This window comes from Pongo abelii, chromosome 4 (assembly GCF_028885655.2).
Source record: "Pongo abelii isolate AG06213 chromosome 4, NHGRI_mPonAbe1-v2.0_pri, whole genome shotgun sequence".
NCBI lineage: Eukaryota > Metazoa > Chordata > Mammalia > Primates > Hominidae > Pongo > Pongo abelii.
The window spans coordinates 159,990,501-160,013,338 of record NC_071989.2 but is presented as its reverse complement, the minus strand read 5'-3'; the positions used below and the strand labels follow the sequence as shown (position 1 = coordinate 160,013,338).

General features: G+C 42.2%; 1 protein-coding gene across 2 annotated transcripts in view; it reads left to right on the top strand.

Annotated features, from left to right (window-relative positions):
* SLC36A2 (solute carrier family 36 member 2) overlaps window positions 1-22,838 on the top strand; it is a 32,629-nt gene extending 9,791 nt beyond the window's left edge. For both annotated transcript variants that reach the window (XM_024246680.3, NM_001132743.1), the window contains 5 exon segments: window positions 2,429-2,647; window positions 4,671-4,769; window positions 12,569-12,735; window positions 15,765-15,934; window positions 20,697-22,838. In XM_024246680.3, coding sequence (XP_024102448.1) covers window positions 2,429-2,647; window positions 4,671-4,769; window positions 12,569-12,735; window positions 15,765-15,934; window positions 20,697-20,968 — 927 coding nt within the window. In that variant the 3' untranslated portion in view covers window positions 20,969-22,838.

Here is a 22,838-nt window from a genome sequence, read left to right as displayed (position 1 = left end):
CACCAGTGCTCAAGTTCCTAAACCTATGCTGTATTTCTGAAAAGAAAACAAAATAAAATAAAATAATTCTTAATCCAACTATTCATGGTTATAATTTAATGTAAACTTAACTGGTCAGCATTTTGCAATATCCTTATATTTAGTCATGTATTTTTAATAGTTTCATAATATTCCATCACACAGATTGATCATAACCTAATCAATCTTCTATTGCTGGACATTTCCCTTCTTTCCCTTTGTTTCTCTACTATAATCTGTCGGCACAAAGGTCTTTGTGCACTTCTTTATTTCCTTAATGTTTCTTAAAGTAAAATTACTGAGTCAAAGAGTTTGATTGTTTTGAAGGCTCTTAAAACATTGCCAGATTGCTCTTTAGAAAGCCATCTGACATGTACAGACCTATACTTATCATCTGCATTTATTATTATCTGCACTTATTTATCATCTGTGTTTATTATCAAGGCAAACACTGTATCAAGGAGTTTACAGGCCAAGTAGAGTGTGTTCTAAAACCTAATAAGTTAAATATCAATGTGATATTCTGGTGCCAGGCCAGGATGCCACTAACAACAACAATGTGAGGTCAGGGTGCAAACTACATTGCAGAGATCACTGGAGCAGGGAAAGCCTCCTCCAGGGAGATGGTGCATCTGAGCTGGGTATTGACAGGTGGGAGAAAAAAAGTGGTGGCAGCCAAGGTAGGAGAAGGAATCAGTAAAAACCGGCAGGCAGGAACGTATGGGATTGCCCAGGAGAAGCAACACAATTGGTTCAAGGAGGAAGAGTAGGTCACGGGAAAGGAAGAAACCCTGAAGGTTTGATAGGGCCCATTTACGGAGGGCCTTGAGTACCTAACTAATGTTCCAGCTATTTTTCTGATTGTAGTGAGGAATCAGAAAAAATCAATACTTAAATGATTCATTTATGTATCCACAGTGTATTGTTAAGTGCAAGGGACATTTCAAAAGAAAAGAGTGAATGCTATGATTGAAGTCTTGTAAAATAAAAAGAATGTGTATAATATATGTAATTTGTGATATTGTATAGAAAATATATAGATGAATATCTTCCAAGATGTTAGCATCTTGATACTGAGATTATCAATGCATTTGCGTTTTCCTCCTGTTAAACTCTAGTTCCTAATTGTTCTGCAGTGATCTGTATCGCTTGTCCAATAAGACTGTATCAGTTAGGTCATGCTGACTTTAAATGGAGGGTGGTAGCATCCACCTACCCCTGACTTTACAAGGGAGTGTGTTTATAATGTGTGGGCGGGTGGGGGATGGTTTCTTGTTTATCACAATGATTGGGCATGCTCATGGCTTTCATTGGGTGGGGTCCAGGGCTACTAAATGTTCTGCGATGAATGGTCCAATCCACACAAGAAAGAGTTTTCTTATTTAAAATGCCAGTATTGTGTCAATTAGGAATCAGTAAGTGTATGTGTTAATTAGGAAACAGTAAGTGATGGAGTTTTTTTATTATACAAAAAAAAAAAAAAAGATTCTGAGGGAATTTAAGCAGAAAATAAGTTCCATGGAAGGATATTACCTTCCACTAAATTAAAAAGCAGATCTGAGGGAAGAACACGAGTCAGGGTAGCGAGGGGGATGTAGATGGAAGAACTAATGAGCAGCCTCCACTATCGGAATTAATCTTTACCCTTTTCTAGTCTGTCCCTAGGTCCCTATGCTTTAAGTTTAGGTTCAGATTCCTGGAAGAAGGTCTGAATGCCTCAGCTTGAGTCAAAGGCTAATCCCCTAGCTCTGCCACGTGACTGTGATTTACAGTCCTCCAAGGCTGCATTCAATGACAAGAGAGAACTCACCAAAATCAAACTGGTATCAGGAGAAATGGATACTAGTTGCTAAAAGCTAACAAATAACCACTGTGAATCCAGTTATTTATTTTGTATTACACTTATTTTTTAACTATTTTTACAACCTCTTTTTTTTTTTTTTTTTTTTTTTGTGGATACAGGGCCTTACTCTGTTGCCCAGGCTGGCATGTGGTGGCATGATCTTGGCTCAAGCGATTCTTGTGCCTCAGCCTCCCGAGTAGCTGGGATTGCAGGCATGCACCACCACACCTGGCTAATTTTTGTATTTTAGTAGAGATGGGGTTTCACAATGCTGGCCAGGCTGGTCTCGAACTTCTGACCTCAAATGATCCACCTGCCTCAGCCTCCCAAAGTGCTGGGATTACAGGCGTGAGCCACTGCGACCAGCCTGTACAGCCTCTTCTGAGGTAGTATGGTGTAGAGGGTTTAGAATAAGTTCTACATTCACCCTAACTCACCGTGAGATTTGGCACTGTGGGACACTCCCATTCATCGTGAGGGAATTTGATTAGGGGCAAGGCACTGAGTCAACCATGAGGTTAGAAGAGTCATCATCTCCCCCTTTTGCTTCTCCCATTCCTTCCTCAGGTAGTGGAAGCTGTTAATAGCACAACCAACAACTGCCATTCCAATGAGACGGTGATTCTGACCCCCACCATGGACTCGCGACTCTACATGCTCTCCTTCCTGCCCTTCCTGGTGCTGCTGGTCCTCATCCGGAACCTCAGGATCTTGACCATCTTCTCCATGCTGGCCAACATCAGCATGCTGGTCAGCTTGGTCATTATCATACAGTACATTACCCAGGTGAGTGCACACCATGCACCTGCCCACTCCACTGGGCAGGGTTTTTGTATCAAGGATAGACTGAGCTTTAGATACCTGGAGCCAACCCTGTAGGTGGGTAAGAGTGTTATGAGAGACATGCACCTCACTGTAGCATTTCTTCTACAAGGATGTCTCCGTGCAATCCCATTCTTCTGACTGTCTCCTTGTTCATCCAATTCTTCTGATTGTCTCCTTGTTTCTCCAAATATCTATTTTTATGTCAAATTCTGGCTTTTTTAAAAAAATGTGCTTGCAAGGAAAACATCTTGGTTGGTGAACTGTAGACCATTCCTATAATGGTTGGCTGGCAGCAAAAGGCAGGTGAAAACAGATTCTTGTACTACAGCTAAAAGTTATTGAGTTACCCATAGGGTACAATTTCAGGTACCCAATATTACCCCTAAGGAAGGCAAGAGAAAAAAAATCTAATATTTAGTCACAGAGGTATACATAGAGAGTCTCAAAAACCATAAGCTTTCAATAAGTGTCTTGTCACTAATTAAAAAAAAACTATAAGCAAATCTATTATAATGTTAGTTATAATGTCTTTGATGTTGAATTATGGACATTGATTTTCTCTCAGTTTCCTAATTTGCTATCCTAATTTTTCTTTTATTTATTTATTTACTTACTTATTTATTTATTTGAGATGGAGTCTCGATCTTTCACCCAGGCTGGAGTGCAGTGGTACAATCTCAGCTCACTGCAGCCTCTGCCTCCCGGGTTCAAGCGATTCTCCTGCCTCAGCCTCCTGAGTAGCTGGGGCTACAGGCACCAGCCACCACACCCGGCTAATTTTTGTATTTTTAGTAGAGACGGAGTTTCACAGTGTTGGCCAGGCTGGTCTCAAACTCCTGACCTCAAGTGATCTCCCCGCCTTGGCCCCCCAAAGTGCTGAGATTACAGGCATGAGAAACCATACCCAGCCTAATTCTTCTTTTATAATAGACAACACTGCATAGAAAGTTAAGTCTCAGAAGCCCCTTGGCATATTTAATAAATTCCACAAGAATTTAAGAAGCCACAAGAGAAAAAAAGTTATATTGTCCGTGAAATTTAGTAAAAATAATAGTCAAACATTTTAGAATACCTGCAGATCAGCCTTATATTCCTTAGAAGATACTGAAGAATTCTGTAAAATTGAATTTCCTAAAGAGATAGCTACCTTTAATACATTTTTGGACAATTCCAAAGGTTGCCCAGTTAGAAAAATGGCTCTGTCATCATTTTCACATTCTGGGTCACAAGGTATATGAATATTTATTCTACACAGTCTTCTCCCCTTCAATTTACAGCTCATTAAAGAAGAAAATGGATCTTTCATATTTAACTCATACTTTGGGCTCCTTAGATTATTACTATGACTGCGGTCACAGGAATTTCCAACACCCATGACCACTGTCCATTCAAAGGTGTTCGTGGGCTCGTTGGGTTGGTGCTAATCTGTGGTGTGTAAGGTTTTCTTTTGGAGGACTGTTTTGTTTTTGAGACGGAGTTTCGCTCTTTCGCCCAGGCTGGAGTGCAGTGGTGCGATCTTGGGTTCATACCATTCTCCTGCCTCAGCCTCCAGAGTAGCTGGGACTACAGGCGCCCACCACCACGCCCGGCTAATTTTTGTATTTTTAGTAGAGACAGGGTTTCACCATATTGGCCAGGCTGGTCTCGAACTCCTGACCTCATGATCTGCCTGCCTTGGCCTCCCAAAGTGCTGGGATTACAGGTGTGAGCCACTGCACCCGGCCCTTTTGGAGGTTTTTCATAAACCAAACTCCCTCCGTGAGATACTACTCCTTCAGTACTTTGACAATACCGTCCTCTGGCTCTTTGGTATTGTGCAGTGTTGAAATCAACTTTGATGGTGGCCTACATCCCTTTGAAGTTTTCTAAACTTCTTGATATTCAATTTAAAAAAATTCAGGTCTCATTTCAGAGTACCCTTCTCTTAAAGGAGCTCAAATGTGCTTTAAGAGAGACTGTCTCATAGCATTTCTTTCTTCTTTAGGAAATCCCAGACCCCAGCCGGTTGCCACTGGTAGCAAGCTGGAAGACCTACCCTCTCTTCTTCGGAACAGCCATTTTTTCTTTTGAAAGCATTGGTGTGGTAAGGTTTGAATTGAGGTGGCCTTATCCCTAGTGCTTGCGAGTGACCTTCTGGAAAGGAGCTGTGAGCTCTGGGTTTCTGTGTCCCGCTGGCCATTGTTTTGGGCCTGCTAGAAAATGCCCATGGGAGAAAGTAACCTCTGGCCTCACTTGGGACAGTTGTCACCAGCAAGAGAAAAGTTGATTACAACAGAGAGGCAGTCAGGAGACAGTTTTATTTTTGTCCCCACATGCCTATTAAACATCTATTCCCCTATCGACATGAGTTTCCTAATCTTTTAAAATCAAGATGAACCATGGTGTCCAATTTAAAGGATCTGATTAAACATAAAGGAGTTTTAACCTGGAAAGTTCTGTATTTACAGTCTATAGTCTCTACTTCCACACTTGTGGAAGGGTGGTGGTGTTTATATATTTTTAAAAGTTACTTTTAGTGTACATACAGTAACATTCACTTTTTTGGTGTACATTCCTGTAAGTTTCGAGAAGCCCATAGAGGAATAAATGCACCAAAGTCAGGATGCAGAACAACTCTCCTTCTGTTCTCTGCCTGTACTGTCTTCTCTTTTCCAAAATGTCACATATATGGGATCATACAGTATGTATGAGATTGAGACTGGCTTCTTTCACTTAGCCTGATGCATTTTAAATTCATCCATGCTGTTGCACACATCAATAACACCTTGCTTTCTATTGCAGAGCGTCCACTGTCTGGGCAGTACCACAGCTTATCAACGCACCTGTCAAAGAACATTTGGGTTGTTTCTAGTTTTTGACAATCATGAATGATACTGCCGTAAGCATTTGTATACAGGTTTTTGACACTGAACATCTTTTCATTTGCTTGTTGGCAATTTGTACATCTTCTTTGGAGAAACGTCAAGTCCTTTGCTTATTTTTAATTAGGTTGTTTGTCTTTTTGTTGTTGACTCTTAAGAGTTCTTTATATATTCCAGATACTAAATCCTTATCAGAAAAATGATTTGCAAATATTTTTCCTTATTCTTGTCTTCTCCCCTTCTTTTTTCCTTTTAAATTTTTTCCTCTTAAAAATGAGATGGAGCCGGGCGCGGTGGTTCACGTCTGTAGTCTCAGCACTTTGGGAGGCCGAGGCGGGCAGATCACTTGAGGTCAGGAGTTCGAGACCAGTCTGGCTAACATAGTGAAACCCCGTCTCTACTAAAAATGCAAAAATTAACTGGGAGTGGCAGCATGTACCTGTAATCCCAGCTACTCAGAAGGCTGAGGCAGGAGAATCATTTGAACCTGGGAAGCGGAAGTTGCAGTGAGCTAAGATGGCACCACTGCACTCCAGCCTGGGCGACAGAACAAGACTCTGTCCCACAAAAAAAAAAAAGAGAGATGGGATCTTGCTATGTTGCCCAAGCTGGGTTTTAATCCCTGGGCTCAAGTGATCCACCTGCCTCAGCCTCCCAGGTAGTGGGGATTATAGTTGCATGACCATAGTCCATCACACCTGGCTTCTCACTTTCTTGATAGTGAACTGCGATGCACAAAAGTTTTTAATTTTGATAAAGTCCAATTTATCCTCTTTCTTTCTGGTTGTGCTTTTTGTGTTATGTCTAAGAATCTACTGCAAAATCTAGGGTCATGGCTAGATGTGGTGGCTCACACCTTTAATCCAGCACTTTAGGAAGCTGATGCAGAAGGATCACTTGAGGGCAGGAGTTTGAGACCAGCCTGGGCAACATACAGAGACCCTGTCTCTGCAAAAAAAAATTTAAAAATTAGCTGGGTGTAGTGGCACACACCTGTAGTCCCAGCTACTCAGGAAACCAAGCAAGAGAATCACTTGAGCCCAGGAGTTCAGGGCTGCAATGAGCTATGATTGTACCACAGCACTCCAGCCTGGGTGACAGAGCAAGACCCTGTCTTAAAACAAAACAAAACAAAACAAAACAAAAACAGAAAAAAAAAAAGAAAGAAAGAAATCATAGGTCACAGAGATTTACCTCAGAGTTTTCTTCTAAGAGTTTTATGGTTTTAGCTTTTACATGTAGGTCTTTTATCCATTTTCAGTTAATTTTTGTATGTGGTATGAGGCTAGGGTCAAACTTCATGTTTTCGTATGTGGTTATCCAGTTGTCCCAGCACAATTTGTTGAAAAGGCTATTCTTTCCATATTGTATAGTTTTGACACCCTTGTCAAAAATCAATTGACCATCGATGTATAGGTTTATTTCTGTACTCTCAATTATATTCCATTGGTCTATAAGAACATAAGTCTACCGTTATGCCAGAACCACACAGTTTTGATTACTATAGTTCTATAGTATTCCACTTTAATTGGCCTATTGACTTTTTGACTATATATTTTTCTATAGTACTTTTAGTAGTTTATCTAGGTACTATAATATACGTTTTCACAATTTACTTTGAGATAATATTTGATCATTGCTAGTAAACTGTCAAAATTTTACAATTATATAGGGCCCTTCTGCCTTTATGTTGTATTGCCGTATGTATCTAAACACACTGAAACACCAACACTGTTATCATTTTTGCTTTCAATAGTCATACATAGTCTTTGTAATAAATTTACTAGGGAAAAAAATAGGCTATTATATCTACTCAGATATTTACCATTTCTGCCGCTCTTTCTTTATTCTTGAAATCCCATTTCCTTCTGGCATCATTTCCCTTCAGCATGAAGAACCTTCATTAACATTTCCTTTAAAGCAGGTCTGCTAGTGACAAATTATCTTCACTTTCTTGATCTGAGATTGTCTTTATTTTGCCTTTATTCCTAGAGGATATTTTTGCACAATATGGAATTCTAGGTGGACAATTTTTTTCATCATTTTGAAAATATGATTTCCTTTCTTTTTGCCCTCAGTGGTTTCTGATGAGAAATCTGCAATTGTTTGAATCCTTGTTCTCCTATGTGTTTTTCTCTGGTTGCTTTCATAACTTTTTAAAATCTTTTTTAATCAGCAGTTATACTGTATTATATTTAATATAGTTTCTTTGAGTTTGCCCTGTACAGGATTTCTTGAATCTGTAAAAGTTTGTCTTTTACCTAATTTACCTAATTTCAGCCATTATTTTTTTCAAAGCTTTTTCTTCACCAATCTCTTTTTCTTCTCCATCAGAGATCCCAATAACCTGAATGCTAGACTTTTTGATATATAGTCATCACTTAGCATATACAGGAGATTTGTTCCAGGACCCCGCTCCCCCACCCCACCAAACACACACACCCAGTGTATAACCAATCTGCGTCTACTCAAGTCCTGCAGGTGGCCCTGCAGAACCTGAGTATATGAAAAGTCAGCCCTCCATACATACAGGTTTTGCAGCCCATGAATACTGCAGTTTTGATGTGCATTTGGTTGAAAATATCCACCTATTTGAGGGCCTGCACGGTTCAAACCCATGTTGTTCAAGAGTCAGCTGTATATCCCACAGGTTTCTGAGGCTCTATTCATTTTTTTAAAAAATCTTTTTGCTCTTTGTTGTTCAGATTTTGTCATTCCTGTTTATCCTCAAATTTACTGACGTTGTTTTCTGTTATCTACATTCCGCTATCAGGCCCCTACAGTCAGGTATTTAAATTTTTCTTATTTTATTTTCCAGTTATAATATTTCCATTTGTTTCTTTTACATTGTGTCTACTTTGCTAAGAACTTGTATCTGTCCATGTATTTTAATAGCTTTCTCCCTTACTTTTTGAAGTACGGTTATATTACCTGCTTTAAAGTCTTTGCCTAATATTGCCAACATTTGAGTCATCTTAAGGTTGGCATCTGTTGTCTTTTCTCTTGAAAGTTGATGAGATTTTTCTGGTTCTTTGTAGGTTGAATAATTTTAAACTGTATCCTATGCATTTTGAATATTATTTTAGGAGACTCTTCAGAATGTTGATTTTTGGTTTTAGCAAACCATCTACCTAATTAGATTCAGCTCATACGTCCTTGCTCATCTTCTGTGGGCCATGGTTCCAATATCCAATTAGTTTTCAAAGCCTGTGAAGTGATATTTGGCTCTACCCTGCTCATGTGCTACACAGTGCCAATCGGCAGACAGGACTCTACACAGTAGTTCAGTTCTCAAAGCCTTTGCTTTGATGCTTCCCATCAGTTCCACATATGTACAGCTCAGGGCTGGGCCCAGGATATTATTCACAGATTTTAGGAGTTTTTTTTTTTCCAGTTTCCTCTTCTCTGTGTTTTCCCGCACACTCGCCAGCTCGCAGTGGCTTCTTTTTCCCATCCTCTGGCTAGAAAGCCAGGCTTTTAGCCTCCTACACTGTCATGTACTTCCTGTGACCAGGTCTGCCTCTGGGGTTGAGCAATGAGTGAAAAGAGAAAGAAAAAGCATAATAGTGATTCTTTCCTGGGCCAGTTTCATAAGCAGGCAAATCATGCAGCCACATAGGGTCCAACCTTCAGAAGGATCTCACACTTAGTTTAACACTCTGCTGGAACCATCTTTCACCAAGGAACCCTGCATTTTCATTTTGTACTGGGGCCCATAAATTAGGCAGCCAGTCCTGATTTCTCCCACTCTTCAGACTCCTAAAGCCCATTTTCCTAGTACTTCTGTGTAGAGATAAGGATTTCTATCTCAGATTTTTAGGTGCCTGTGTGACCACTACAGCCACTGATACACCAGAATGCTGCTTAGTGACTAGGACTTGCCTTGAGGTCATGGCCTGGAGATAAAACAAAGAAACAGAAAAATAGAGATTCTCTCCATGCTCTTCATCCCACAGAGGACCCTATTCTAAGTCATCTGTCCAAAAAGAAGTTTCTCTTGGTGTTATTTTCTGTCTGTATGCACCGCATAGTTCTAAGATTTGGGTGTCCCTTGAGGTTAAACTAGGATGTATGGGAAGAAGAAAATCAGGAAACTCATCACCATGACAGTCATTTTTTCTTTTTGATTTCCTTCCCCATTCTGCCTGCTACTATTTACTCTTCAGGACCTGTGCACAATTGCTTTATGTATTTCGTCCATGATTTTTAGTTGTAATCAGTGAAAGAGATATTGTGAAGTGTGCTTACTTCATCTGGAAGGAATTGGAAGCATTTTGTTTTTAGAATTTGGAACAGTCATGGACAAAAGCAGAGTGCAGTAGTTGAGCAGGTAACTTTGGAGGCAGAATGTGCTGGAATCTTGCTTTGGCCAGGGCTACTCTCTGAGCTCTAATTCTCCAACTCTAAACTGATGACAATATTTGTTCAGGAAGTATTTCTTGAATGCCTACTATGTGCTGGTGATTCTTAGTATTAGTTGAAATTATCTTAAGAAAAACTCTGCTAGCCCAGTCTCCAATTTTACAGAAGAGGGAGAGCCCTAGAGAGAGAAGGTGACTTCAGTTAGATCACCAGCTAGGAACTGTGCAGATGTGAATAAAACCTAGTACGTCTGACTCTCCATCCAGGGACCTTCCCATTGTACGTCAACAGCCATTTATCTCTTTGACTGTTGATTGTGGAGAGAGAGAGACAGAGAGAGAAAGAAAGGAAGCCAGCTACCCAGTCTGAGCAGGCCTTGTGAAAAGATCATTTTTGGCCTTGAGAATATATGCAGCAAAATTGTGTTACAGGGTGCAAGAGCTCAGGTTGGATTCTCTGCTCTCCATACAATTATTGTATAATCGTCAAACATCCTCCTGAGCACCTGCTGCAACTAGACCTAATCCAGAAGAAAGTGGAAAGGCACAGGGATGACCCAACATGACACTGCCCTCAAGCATCTTCCAAATGCCTGGAATAGAGAGAGGGTTAGGGAGTTTCAGGGCTGGAAGTTTGCATGTACGACAGAAAAGAATTCAATAGTACAAGGGAAAAGGTACTAAATTCCTTAGTAACAAATATACCCATTGCTATAGGAGTAGAAGCAGGTACTTGGACTTTGGATAACAGCCCTGGTCTACAACCTAAATCTGACACTTTCTGGTTCTGCAAGTTGGGATCAGTTATCTCATTTTCAGAGCCTTGCTTCCCTCGTCTGTAAAACAAGAATTATGGAGGTACCAACTTCATAGAGTTATGGTCTTCACAGTATTAAAAAATAACAACCGCCAACATTTACTAAGCCCTTAACTGTGCCATTATGATGCTTGTGTAATTCTCCACAAAATTTGCAAAATTCAGCCACATGTGATGTCTCTCGCCTGTAATCCCAGCACTTTGGGAGGCCGATGTGGGAGGATCGCTTGAGCCCAAGAGTTCAAAACCAGTGTGAGCAACATGGCAAAACTCTGTTTCTACAAAAAAATAGAAAAATCAGCCGGGCATGGCAGCACATGCCTATAGTCCCAGCTCCTCAGGAGGCTGAGATGGGAGGGATCTCTTGAGCTCGGGAGGCAGAGGTTGCAGTGAACTGTGATTGTACTACTGCACTCCAACCTGGGTAACAGAGTGACACTCTCCAAAAAAGAAAAAAAAAAAAAGCAAAATTCATTTGAGCCCATTTTCAGATAAGAAAACAGATCAGCTAAATAGTGCATGAAGAGAATGCTTAGCACACAGCCTGAACAAGGAGTAGGAGAAGGTGGGGGTGGTCTCTGGGACAATAAGAGCCTGAGGAGGAAATTATGGGATGAGAGAGAGGAAGATTGGTTTCAAAGACAGAAGAAACCTTCAAATGTCCAACCGCCAAGAGGCAGACTGGCCTCAACTTGGATTCTCTTAGAACCAGGTATGCATTTAGGGGAAGAAGGATTCTGAGAACAGAAGAGTGAGAACATGGGGTGTGGGGAAATGCACTGCTGGCGGAACCAGGAAGCGCTCTCTGGTCCCAGCTGCCACCAGCGCCCTGTGTTCCTGGAGTCTCAGCCTCCCCACTGTACAGTGATGGGGTTGGTGGGGGGAGTCTGCACTGGAATTAGGAGTTTCAAATGCAAATGCCTTTGGAAAGCAGGTATAATTCACTGGTAGGTGGGGGTGAGGGGAGGTGGGCCTGGTGAATGGGAAAAGAATGTTGTGCCTAAAGGCATTCATATTCAATTGTCGAAAGACTGTGCTGTCAAAACAAAACACATCTGCTGGCCAGATCTAGCTGCCCCAGAGTGTTGAGATCTTTGGTCTGGGTAAAACCTCAGTGGCCCTTCCAGCTCTTAAGGGTCCAGGGCTCATCAGGTGACTCCAGGCCTTTCTTTTTATCTCCTTCCTCCTCCTTACCCTCATCTTCCTACCTTTTTTCCTCCTCTTTTATTTCCTTTTTTTCTTTAATTGAAACACACCTAACATAAAATTTACTCATCTTAACCATTTTCAAGTATACATATATATTAAGTAAATTCAGATTATTGCACAACCATCACTGTCTTTCATCTGCAGAACTCTTCAGCTTGCAAAACTGAAACTCTGTACCCATTAAACAATAACTCCCCATACTCTCCTCATGCCAGTCCTTCCCAACTAGCATTCTGCCTCTTTGGACCTACTTACTGCAGGTACCTCATATAAGTAGAATCAGGCAGTCCTTGTCTTTTTGTGACTGGCTTATTTCACTCAGCATAATGTCCTCAAGATCCATCCGTGGGTTAGCATGAGACAAAACTTCCTTCTTTTTAAGGGCTAAATAACATTCCATTGCATGGATACACCCACATTTTGTGTATCCATTTTCTGTTGCTAGACCCTTGGGTTGCTTCCACCTTTTGGCTATGTGAATAACACTACTGTGAACATAAGTGTCCAAATATCTCTTTGAAGCCCTGCTTTCAGTTCTTTGGGGTAGACATCCAGAAGTGGAATGCCATTTTTCTTTATGTTCATGTTACTCTTTCTCCTTCTTTCTCCTTCTTACATTGTGATGTTTCTGTAGGTTCTGCCTCTGGAAAACAAGATGAAGAATGCCCGCCACTTCCCAGCCATCCTGTCTTTGGGAATGTCCATCGTCACTTCCCTGTACATCGGCATGGCGGCTCTGGGCTACCTGCGGTTCGGAGACGACATCAAGGCCAGCATAAGCCTTAACCTGCCTAACTGCTGGTATCTTCATGGGCTGTCAGGTGGTGGGGACTCAGGAATGGGTGGAAACATGTAGGTCACTTCCTCCTCCCTTCCACAGCTGGGAAACCGAGGTCTAGAGAGCCTCCCACAGAAGAAGCAGAGTTATCATTGGAACCACGGTCTCCAGATTCTCTGTCCTGGGAGTTCCTCCTTCAACAACAGCCTCCCAAATTGAGTTAAGCCTTGACATCTTAGTGTGAAGGAGGACATGACTTAAGAAGAGAGGACACAAGTGAGAGCCCTTGGTCTCCTAAGGAGAGAAGGGAAGGGCACTGGGAGACGGCAAGAGACAGAGAGAGGAGTTGGGGAATGGCCACACTTCCCATAGTCTTGTTTGCCACAGCCAATGGTTCACATTCCCCAAGTCAGAGTAACCAGATAAAAAAGTGGAAAACAAAAACCAATTGAGCCAACCTGGGCAACATGGTAAGACCCCACTTCTACAAAAAAATTTCCATAGCTTAGCTGAGTATGATGTCTCATACCTGTAGTCCCAGCTACTTGGGATGCTGAGGTAGGAAGATCACTTGAGCCCAGGAGTTTGAGGTTACAGAAGGCTGTCATCGCACCACTGCACTCCACTCCAGCCTGAGTGACAGAGAGAGACCCTATCTCTTAAAAACAAACAAACAAGCCAGGCATGGTGGCTCATGCCTGTAATCCCAGCACTTTGGGAGGCCAGGGTGGGTGGATCACCTGAGGTCAAGAGTTCAAGACCAGCCTGGCAACATGGCAAAACCTCGTCTCTACTAATAATACAAAATTAGCCAGGCGTGGTGGTGGGCACCTGTAATCCCAGCTACTTGGGAGGCTGAGACAGGAGAATAGCTTAAACCTGGGAGGCAGAGGTTGCAGTGAGCCAAGATGGTGCCATTGAACTCCAGCCTGGGCAACAAGAGAGAAACTCCATCTCAAAAAAATAAATAAATAAATAAATAAGCCAGGCATGGTGGCACACACCTATAGTCTCAGCTACTCAGGAGGCTGAGGCAGGAGAATCACTTGAACCTGGGAGGTGGAGGTTGCAGTGAGCCAAGATAGCACCACAGCACTCCAGCCTGGGTGACAGAGACTCTGTCTCAAAAAAACAAACAAACAAACAAACAATTTGGGAAGACCTTTGGAATCTGTAAAAGTCTTATGTTCTAACATACCCAATTCATGCAATAGTTTGCAGCCCTATAGACATCAACAGTGCCATATTGAACAGACACATGAACCTACATCCCATTGTGCAGCATTTTCTCCCACACCAGGTCATGTCATTAATTACAGGACATTTCGGTCTTCTCAAGCGGACAGTCACAGTCACTTGCAGCCCTAATTTGCCTAAATGGGGCCTCTTTCCCAAGATGATAATACCACTCATCAAGCATTTACTGCATGCCAATTATAAGCAGATGCCAAGCGGCACTGGTGTAAGTAGACTATGACCTTGGAGGTTCACTATCTTCACCTGCTCCTGATTTTGTGGGAATGGGGGAGGAACAGATAGTGCAGGTACACAAACTATAACATAGAAAAAGAAGCTCTCCAGAGTAGCAAACAGGCCTTGGGGATTTCCAAGGAAAGAAAGCACATCGGAAGGAGACAACAGGGAAACTCATTGTCTGGCAGGTCAACTCAATCCAAACATGGACCATTCTGGTACACCTGAGTCCAAGTCCCAGTTGCACCGCCTTACTAGCTTGTGGTGGTGGATGATTTACTTCACCTCTCTGAAACTCAGTTGCCTCATTTATAAAGTAGAGTTGTCATGAGGATTAAGTTGGGCTGTGTCTACAAGCATCTGGCTGTGGTACCTGCTCAGAAGAGGGGAATTTCAAAAACTTGGAGGGGTTTGAACAGATGGAAATGGAGTAAAGAGGGTGCCGAGGCAGCAAGACTAGTGTGAGCAAGAAACACAGAAATGTGGAAGTTAGCCTTTTTAAGGAATGGGCTAAACACACACACACACACACACTTATTTATTTATTTATCTATTTATTTTTGAGACAGGGTCTCATTCTGTCGCTCAGGCTAGAGTGCAGTGGCATGATCTCAGCTCACTGCAACCTCTACCTCCCGGGTTCAAGCAATTATCCTGCCTCAGCCTCCTGAGTAGCTGGGATTACAGGTGTGCACTACCACACCTGGGCAATTTTTGTATTTTTGGTAGTGGTAGGGTTTCACTATGTTGGCCAGACTGGTCTCGAACTCCTGACATCAGGTGATCCACCCCCCTCAGCCTCCCAAAGTGCTGGGATTACAGGCGTGAGCCACTGTGCCCAGCGTCACACACACATTTATTAAACATGGAAATGCATCTACCACATTAGTGGACTGAAGGAAAATAGTCACATCTCAATAGATCAAATAGAAAAAAACTTAGATAGAACTCAGTACCCCCTGAAGCCTCACACACTCTCTGCCCCTAGCTTGAGGCTGGCAAGTACCCCTGTTTCTCCTTATATTCCACCCTGACTCCCCCTAACTTCCACACAGCCCTATTTATAAACTTTCTCTTCCTCCAAGGATTTGGGATTCTGCAGTTCTCTCAACTAGAGGCAACAGTTATGTGCCTAGAGCTTTGGGGAATCCAGATAATTCCTAAGGACTGATCACAAAGGACTACAGTGTTTTAGATCCAGGGCTTTTGGTCTTAGCCACTTATCATCTGTGTCTCCCTGGGAAAAGTATCTGGCCTGAGCCTCTCTTTTCTAAAACGAAAGATTGAGCATCACATGGTAGCGATTTGCGAAGGTGCAATACATACTCAAGCTCAAGATGGTTTTTATTTCATTTAGAAATGACCCTTTACATTGTTTCCACTGAATCCAGAACCCCACTATTTTCACTGCATGCTCTGCTGTGACTCCCTCTTGATTCTTAGAAGGTCCCTCTCAGTCATTTTCAGAAAGGGAAACACAAGCCCAAGTCATTGTCCCAAGGTCAGAGGTTAATGTTCCAAGGAGGCCAGTGTCAGAACACAGTGGCCGTGGAGAGCAGCTCTGTGGTTTGTCTTGCAGGCTGTACCAGTCTGTCAAGCTTCTCTACATTGCCGGCATCCTGTGCACCTATGCCCTGCAGTTCTACGTCCCTGCAGAAATCATCATCCCCTTTGCCATCTCCCGGGTGTCAACACGCTGGGCACTGCCTCTGGATCTGTCCATTCGCCTCATCATGGTCTGCCTGACATGTGAGTAGAAAGGAGAGTGCAGTGTTCCTGCTGATCTTTTCTGAGGGCCATCAAGAATCAGCCAGATGGGCCGGATGCATTGGCTTACACCTGTAATCCTGGCACTTTGGGAGGCCGAGGCGGGTGGATCACCTGAGGTCAGGAGTTCCAGACAAGCCTGGCCAAAATGGTGAAACCCTATCTCTACTAAAAATACAACAATTAACCAGGCATGGTGGCACGTGCCTGTAATCCCAGCTACTCAAGAGACCAAGGCAAGAGAATCACTTGAACATGTAGGGCAGAGGTTGCAGTGAGCCAAGATCGTGCCACTGCACTCCAGCCTGGGCCACAGAGCAAGATTCATCTCGAGAAAAAAAAAAAAAAAAAAAAAAGAATCAGCCAGATAGTAGAGGGCAATCATGACAATCAGCATTTACTGAGCACTTACTTTATTCCAGGGACCATTCTAAAGCTTTACAAGTATTCACTCATCTAAGCCTCAGGCATAACCCCATTCTTACATGTACCTAATTAAACAGATTTGTTGGTGTTCAGCCTAAGGGACTGACACAGCTTATCAAACAATAATTGTAAGAACTTGCTGGGCACTCTGGCACATGCCTGTGATCCCAGCACTTTGAGAGGCCAAGGCAGGAAGATTGCTTGAGTTCAGGAGTTTTGAGACCAGCCTGGATAACATGGTGAAACCCCATCTCTATTAAAAAAAAAAAAAAAAAAGAAAGAAAGAAAATAGCCAGGCATGGGTGCACCATGTCTGTAGTCCCAGCTACTTGAGAGGCTAGGGTGGGAAGATTGCTTGAGCCCAGGAGGCCGAGGCTGCAGTGAGCTGAGATTGAACTACTGCACTCCAGCCTGGGCAACAGAGTCAGACCCTGTCTCAAATAAATATATTAATAAATAAATAAATAAATCATAAGAACTGACATGTATTGAACACTTACTGTGTGCCAGGCACTGTGTTCAGCTCTTTCTAGTCTAGATTTCATAATATTTTATTCAGTCCTCACAACAATTCTCATGAGGTAGAACTATGATAAACTCTACTTTATGAAAGAGAAAACTGAGACAGTGAGTGATTAATAGTTGGCCAGAAAGTGTCAGAGGTAGGATTTGAATTCAAGTCATGTAAGTCTAGAGCCAGGGCAGACATTGAAAAATAGGACTCTAATTTGGCAACAGGTGTTGCTTGAACCTCACAATGTTGTATAAAGTGGGCCAACATTTAAAATGTGGGCAATCTTCCATACAAATGTAGATTTTTAAAATTTTTTGGTGGGGCTACTATAAAATGATTGGGCAAGCCTGGGATCACATTCCCCATCGGCAACAATCAGCTGGTGCTCCTTGGCCCCTGGACGGTCCTGTGCTTGCCTATTGGCTGAGGTCATTCCCACTCCCTGGCTCACAGCAGCCCCCATGACCCGGAGTACCCCTTTCTGCAAGTATTCCACCAGACACCGAAGGAGATGGCTAGAGATTTCTGTATAGAGTACAGGTGGCCCTGTTGTCCCTAAGATGCCTTTTGATTGTAAATGCAGAAGTGTCCTCTTTTTAAGGCCAAATTGTATTCCACTGTATGTACAAACCACATTTTCTGTATCCATTCATCTGTCCATGGACATTTAAGAAATTCTTTTTTTTTTTTTTTTTTTTTGCATAACATAGTGTTACTTTTAGATAATTATCAGTACACCGAGTAATAACATGTAACAAGTTCTTGAATTCTACCATCTAGTAATTTTGATTAAGAGAAACTAAAAGCAGCCCAAACAGTTATACTTGTATTCATTCTAACCATTAGCAGGAATGGACTAATTTAAGGGTGGCTGCTGCTTCACACAGATTACAAGTAACTATTTACTACTTTTTCATAGTTAGAATCCTGACATTCAAGAAAGCACTACAGGAAAAAAAATATATTAATCTCTTTCTTTCTTCAAAGAACTTTTTTTTACTAGATAAAAGAAAGAAAAAGTCAACATTGATACATTGATACATATGTTACTTCAGCTAAAAGGCATGGAAAAACATGACATATACCCATTAAATTTCTATGAAATATGATGTAAAAAGAAAATCTATAAATAAGTTCTAAGTCTGTACAAAGAAGCTAGATTTTATATTCTCTGAGAAGTGAAGGGACCTGCTATATAATACACAGAAATCATTTAATGCCTTTTCATAAGAATATAACTCGAGCTTCATATTCCTCGAGGGCATCTAAAATGCCAATCCGTGGTACAGGGGCTTCTTTCTCCCACTCCTCTTCATTTATGCAGCAGTTTTCATGGATTTCTGTCCAGGTGTCACAGACAAAAGCCAAGAGGCTAGCCAAGCCTTCACCCCCATTCTGCTGGAAGTAGTTCTGGAGGCTGGTCCTCTTCTTCTGATCCTCCTGCGCCACTTCAGTGCCACGGCTGCTGTGAGATTCCAGGGCTGCAGCTTCCTTGGTCTTGAACTCTTTCTCCCTCTGCAGGCAGTGCTGTTCAGTTTCAGCCTCAGCTGCTTCCTTGGCCTGCTTCAGCCTCTATGTTTTTGCTCACACTTGGACACCTTCTCAGTGGCTGCATCCTGGCCTGCAGCAGCTACTGGATCCCCTGAGACTGGCTGAGGTGGCTCTTGATTTTCACTTTTCTAGGCCAGCCCACAGCATTTATTCGACACTGATTTTCTTCTTTTGAAGTGATTCATTCTCAATTTGACCTTGAAGGCAGGAACCATCCAGTATCTTAGATATTCCAGACAGATCAAGGAATTTGCCCCACAGTATAAAGACAACAATCCCTTAAGCCTACACTACACTTCTTCATGCATTGTCAATTAGCATGTATGAGTAAATAACTTGGAGTAATAGCAAAGATAACTTTTCTGAATGCTTTACATGAAAAATCTCATTGAAGACTTTTATGTCCTATGCAGAATGAATCACAATACCTAAAAGGATAGTAGCCTTCATCTCCATTTTGCAGCTGAGGAAACAAGCTGAGGAAGGGGTGGGACTTGGGCAAGGCCATACAAGAATGAACCAGACTCCTGCCTTCCAGACCTGTTCTGTTCTACCACACTCCTCCAAAGGAGGCCTGCTCAAGGCTCCTGGGATTTATTGGTGACCAGGAACATTTTTCATCAAATATAATAAAAAATGTAAAAGCCTAGGTCTGTAAACCATCCTGCTAAAAAAATATAATTTGAAAATTTTTAGCTTTTTGTGTTTGTTAGGTGTTTTCTGACATGTGTATAAAATCTGGAGAAGACACTTCTTTAAAGACACCTTGTGGATTTTCTTCCAACTGAAGATCTCTTTGTACTATAAATGATTTCATATTCTAATTGTTTGCAAGTAAGAGGTTCTTATACTCATGTTAATTATTTATTAAAATGCTAGGCATTTTAAAAAATAATTTATTTATTTTATTTATTTATATTATTTTTTATTTATTAAAATGCTAGGCATTTAAAAAAAGAGAAGACTTCTAAAAAATTTGTACATTGATACAAATTTTGATAGTACAAACATTGGCAGTTTGTACATTGATATATTCCAAACAGCTTGAATGGTTCCCAGCACTGTTATTTAGTGTTATTTGTTAAGTAAGAGCTTAAGTTTTGTTGGCTATGTAAGGATCCAAAATGCACCTCAGTAGCATAAAGATTATTTTAAGCTAAAAACTTCTGAACAAAAAGAAGCTGCAGAAAGAAACTTTAATCTTCTTTTGCTGATGTAAGCAGGACCTCCTGAAAAATACAGCTGCCATAAATCCCTTCTCTGGGAAGTTTAGAGCCAGAAAAGAGACTTAGCATTATCATGGGAATTACTAACTGTTTAACAAATTTTATCTGAAACTGTCATATCTTCCATTTGTTATTCCATAAAAGCCCTTTCTCCTCCCTCCTTTTCCCCTTATTAAGGGGGTATCTTTGGCTGTTCTGGAAGCCAATTCATCTCAAGGCTCTGGAGCTTATACATACACTTTGTCTTTTCTCTTGTTAATCTTACCTATTGTCAGTTAAATTCACAGGCCCCCAACCACTGACCCTAAGTTGGTAGGGGAAAAGTTTTTGAATGAATACATTTCCTCCCAACAATATGAATGAATACAATTAGACATAGACTCACCAAATTTTGTTATTGTTGTTGTTTTGAGATTGGGTCTCACTATGTTACCCAGGCTATCCTTGAACTCTCAGATCCTCCTGCCTCAGCCTCCCGAATAGCTGGGGCTATAGGAATGTGCCACTATGCTTGGCTGAATTTTTAATGTGTAACTTCTAGGGAATATGATTAGGGATATTGGAGGACTTTCAACTTTTCTTTCTGTAATTGAATTTCTGAGAAACAACTAGTTCATTTTTTAAGAAGAGGATTTTTTTTTTCTGTTTTTTTTTTTTTTTTTTTTTTGAGACAGGACCTCACTTTGTCACCCAGCCCGGAGTGCAGTGGCGCAATCTTGGCTCACTGCAACCTCTACCTCCCCGGTTCAAGTGATTCTCCTGCCTCAGCCTCCCGAGTAGCCGAGATAGGCGCCCACTATCACACCCGGCTAATTTTTGTATTTTTAGTAGAGATGGGATTTCACTACGTTGGACAGGCTGGTCTTGAACTCCCAACCTTCAGTGATCCACCCATCTTGGCCTCTCAAAGTGCTGGAATTACAGGTGTGAGCCACTGTGCCTGGCCAAGAAGAGGACTTTAAGAACCAACTTTCAAAGCTTGGCTAAGCCTGGAATGCTCCATCTCTCCCCTATCTTCTCCCTGCAGGCCTCCTGGCCATCCTCATCCCCCGCCTGGACCTGGTCATCTCCCTGGTGGGCTCCGTGAGTGGCACTGCCCTGGCCCTCATCATCCCACCGCTCCTGGAGGTCACCACCTTCTACTCAGAGGGCATGAGCCCCCTCACCATCTTCAAGGACGCCCTGATCAGCATCCTGGGCTTCGTGGGCTTTGTGGTGGGGACCTACCAGGCCCTGGATGAGCTGCTCAAGTCAGGAGACTCTCACCCCTTTTCCAACTCCACCACTTTTGTTCGGTGAGCCTGGCACTGCTCCTTGCCCACCAGCACCCGACTTTTAATGATATGGATCTTTTTTTTTTTTTCTTTTTTTGAGACGGAGTTTCTGTCTTGTTGCCCAGGCTGGAGTGCAATGACACGATCTCGGCTCACCACAACTTCCACCTCCTGGGTTCAAGCAATTCTCCTGCCTCAGCCTCCCGAGTAGCTGGGATTACCGGCATGGGCCAGCACGCCTGGCTAATTTTGTATTTTTAGTAGAGACGGGGTTTCTCCATGTTGGTCAGGCTGGTCTTGAACTCCCGACCTCAGGTGATCCACTTGCCTCGGCCTCCCAAAATGCTGGGATTACAGGCGTGAGCCACCTCGCCTGGCCGGATCTCTTTTATATGCATTATCTTTATGTCACTGCTTTGCCTTTTCTCTGGGCCAAGTCATGGTGAAACAAGAAAGCTACAAGCTCTAAATGGTAATTTTTTAAATTTTGTTTTGTTTATTACTTCTTCTTTTCATACCCGTGGCATTCCACTACATTGTGAGCTTTCCCTTGGAAGGCTCTGGACTCTATCCAAGCTTATGATAATTCCCACAGTGAATTTCATACCTAGCGTGGAGCTATGCAAGAAGCCACCAGAGGGCCCCAAGTGGCAGCAACTGGCCGAAGGAGGTGCAGCCAGCTAAGACTGTCCACGTTTTGGCAGACAACCGGTTTTCCCACTTCTGGGTCTGTTCAAAAAGCAAACGTTAAGGGTGGGTACATAATCCACAAGCCAGAAAGTTGTGCACAGCTCCAGTGTTGAGATGGGTAGGGCCAAGATGACCAGTGTGAAACTCTCAGATAGAAAGGAGCCATGCATATTAAATGAGGGGCAACAAACATTTCAAACCATTAGATAACATTTTCTCCCAACTCAAAGATCCCAAAAATGAATAGGAGGCATGGAAGTAGATGTGCCAATGGGGAGGGATGAGGAGTGAACATGAATATTATTTGAATAGACTTTATCTCTTAATTCTTGCAACATGCATTCTTGATTACCTACTGTGTGCCAAACAAGATTTTGTAGAATATTGCAAAAATGACCATAAATTCCTCTTGATAATGTGACTTCGCACCTGCTCCTATGAAAAGATGAAGTCTGTATCTGTATCCTTTAAATTTTTTTGTTTGTTTGTTTGTTTGTGGGTTTTTTTGTTTATGGGTTTTTTTGTTTTGTTTTGTTTTTGTTTGTTTTTTTGAGATGAAGTCTCACTATGTTGCCCAGGCTGGACTGCAATGGCACAATCTCGGCTCACTGCAACCTCCACCTCCTGGGTTCAAGCAATTCTTCTGCCTCAGCCTCCCAAGTAGCTAGGATTACAGGTGCCTGCCACTATGACCGGCTAATTTTTGTATTTTTCGTACAGATGGGGTTTTACCATGTTGGCCAGGCTGGTCTCAAACTTCTGACCTCAGGTGATCCGCCTGCCTCGGCCTCCCAAAGTGCTGAGATTACAAGTGTGAGCCACCATGCCCGGCCTCTCCCCTTTAAATTTGATCTTGGCCTTGTAACTTGCTTTGGCCAATGGGACATTAGTAAATGTGATGCAGTCAGAGGTTTGGTAATAACCTATGCATCAGGACTTGCATCACTTGCTGCTCTATGGAGTTGAGACCACCAAGTAAAGCATCCTGGGCTAGCCTACCGGAGGATCAGAGACCATGTGGAACATAAATGAATCATCCCAGTTGAGCCCTGTCCGCAGATCAACCAGCCTGCCAACTTCCAGACACATGAGTAAAGCCATCCTAGACGATATCCAACCCCAGTCAGGCTGACATAGACCATAAGAATTGTACAGATAATCCACAGAACTGTGATAAATAATAAAGATGTTTGTAATTTTAATAC